Source organism: Ruditapes philippinarum, unplaced genomic scaffold (assembly GCF_026571515.1).
Source record: "Ruditapes philippinarum isolate M1 unplaced genomic scaffold, ASM2657151v2 ctg18247_1_1_1_1, whole genome shotgun sequence".
Classification (NCBI taxonomy): Eukaryota; Metazoa; Mollusca; class Bivalvia; order Venerida; family Veneridae; genus Ruditapes; species Ruditapes philippinarum.
In genome coordinates, this window is record NW_026854278.1 from 15,001 (window position 1) to 17,717 (window position 2,717).

Consider the following 2,717-nt stretch of genomic DNA (forward strand, 5'->3'; position numbering starts at 1 on the left):
TATAGTTAAAGATTATCGATGGATTCAGTTATTGTGTCTGCTGTAAAAATTTCTGTTCTCGGTTTCGTGATATTATCCGCCGAAGGTATATACGTTTTACTATTGTTTTAAATGCCTGTTTTCTACGCATAATTTAAATGAAACATTGGTAACTACAACATTTATGCATGTTTCGACTACATCATCATCATCATTATTATCATTATTATTATTATTTATTAAAAGGCAAAACATGCTCATTTTCCGAATTTAGTATGATTAACTTCAGTTTTATATATTGAATAAAGATAATCGCTTGTTAATTAACAGAAAGTCTTAAACAGTGACACACAATTGCTCCTGAATTAAAGTATATATAAACACAAACTAAAATGCTCCTTAAATAGTTTAAGCTTGATTAAAATAATATAATTCTAATTCAAAGAATCTGAACACGTTTAAAAGAAATGTTTCTTGTATTATATTTAAATAGCTTAACGGAACTTTGATGTTCCAGTACAAGTTTACAATTTTATTCTATAATTTATCTTAAGAATAGTCCATGAAATACTTCAACATTAAGAAGTAATTGTCGATCGCAAATGGTATCTAAACCAGCCTTGGTCTTCCGTGAGTTGAAACTGCTAGATTTCTATGCTGAATTGCTAATACATTTTATATAACTTGCGTTTACTTTTATACTTTGTACAGCGAACAGAAGGCCATACAGATTAGATTGCGCGGATATATAATTGAGCCGCGTCATGACAAAACCAACAAAGTGCGTTTGCGACCAGCATGGATCCAGACCAGCCTGCCCATCCGCGCAGTCTGATCAGGATCCATGCTGTTCGCTATCAGTTTCGGTACTTGTAATAGGGTTTATAAGCGAACAGCATGGATCCTGATCAGACTGCGCGGATGCGCAGGCTGGTCTGGATCCATGCTGGTCGCAAACGCATTATGTTGGTTTTGTCGTGACGCGGCTCAAATTTCTATTATATTTTATCTTAAAATATATAATGTCCCTGATTGAAAGTACGTTCAAGATTTAGCGAGATTTAGCACAGGTTTTCGATCTGCAAAAATATTATCTTAATATGCACGATGTAAGTTTGAAAACTGCTCAAATTTATCGCCTTGAATTTGCGTAATAACATATTGTATGAGAACTTGCCGTTTACATTTTGTTATACTTTGTACATGAGACAGAAAGCCCCCATACAGAATGCATTCCCAGGCAAACTCTCAAATCTCTCATTTTATAGGGATGATCGCAACGGGACATTTCTGAGATATAGGCATATGGAAGACATTAGAATTTCATTATGATTATATTCATTTGAGCCGTGCCATGACAAAACCAACATAATGGGTTTGCGACCAGCATGGATCCAGACCAGCCTGCGCATCCGCGCAGTCTGATCAGGATCCATGCTGTTCGCTATCAGTTTTTCTACTTGTTATAGAGTTGTAAGCGAACAAGCATTCAGGAACTCTCAATTTCATTTACGGGATGACGCACGGCTGTCTGAGATATAGGCAGTATGAAACATTAGATTCGTTTGTCATACCATTCATTTACTATTTTCAAAAATACATGTACAGCTATCACTTGTCTTGCTCAAATGAAGTTTTATCAAAATACTCTTGTAAACTGATAAATAAATTTTGACTTCAAAATAAATACGTGTGACCGACGTAAATGCTGAAAATAAACTAGCCTTTGATATAACATTTTGCAGAGGTAGTTTAATGTAATTAAAAGGTAATGATTTCACATCTAAATCTGTTCATTCAGATATATTACTATAATTCCTTCTATTATAACTAGACTTAAAATACTAAACATTTCAATTAATTGCTTTTGTAATGAAAATAAAGTTTCTTTTATAATATAAAAATAAGGTATATTTGCTAAAATAAACTTTCAGTCAGTCTGCTAGCGGCAACTGATTCCACCCTTAAGCCAGTGCAGACAGCACTGTTCGCTATTCAGTTACTATACATATTTTGAAACGTTTCCAAAAATAATACATGGTTTGTCCAGACTGAAAGACGGACACGTCTATTTAAGATATTTGGCGTGGTCAGGGTTACTGTTGTAAAAAAAGTTGCTGTTTTTTTCTTTTCATTTTACTTTAAGCATGTTAGCTTATATCTTTTTTAGCTTGGTTTTTCAAAAGACCGAAGGAAGTAAATTACGGAACCTTGGGTAATTTTTCAATAGATTACCCGTTCACTAACACGAAAGGTTTGTTTCCACGGTCACCTAACTACATCGATACCAAATTTCTCCTCTTTACTCGAAACTCGACCGAGGGATATGAAGAGCTTGTTATTACAGACAGACAGAAGAAATGTGCGTGGAAATCGTTCTGTAAACTGAAGCAAATAAAGGTCATAATACATGGGTATATGGACTTTGTAGACAGACCATGGGTGGGCGAGATGATCAAAGCGCTGTTGAAACATGTAAGTTAAAAAATAAAACATAGTTACTATAGTTACTATAAATTTGGAATTCTAAGTGTATGTGATAAGATCATAAAGGCACAGCTTGTAGATATTATATGCTTCCGAACTCATTTAAATCTAGCAGTATGGTCTCAACTTAACAAATATATGCCCATTACATGTAGAGTGGTATTTTGTGTACCGAATTTTATTTTAATACATTTTAAATATATGTGTGAAATTATTGAAATATGTATGTATAAAAACAAACAAGACTGAAA

General features: G+C 33.7%; 1 protein-coding gene across 1 annotated transcript in view; it reads left to right on the forward strand.

Annotated features, from left to right (window-relative positions):
- LOC132739634 (inactive pancreatic lipase-related protein 1-like) overlaps nucleotides 1-2,454 on the forward strand; it is a gene marked incomplete at its 3' end in the record, with an annotated part of 2,779 nt that extends 325 nt beyond the window's left edge. The window contains 2 exon segments of the mRNA XM_060727386.1: nucleotides 1-85; nucleotides 2,150-2,454. The exon segment at nucleotides 1-85 is cut by the window's left edge and continues 325 nt beyond it. Of these exon segments, the coding sequence (XP_060583369.1) occupies nucleotides 19-85; nucleotides 2,150-2,454 (372 nt within the window).
- Between the last annotated feature and the right edge of the window lie 263 nt (nucleotides 2,455-2,717).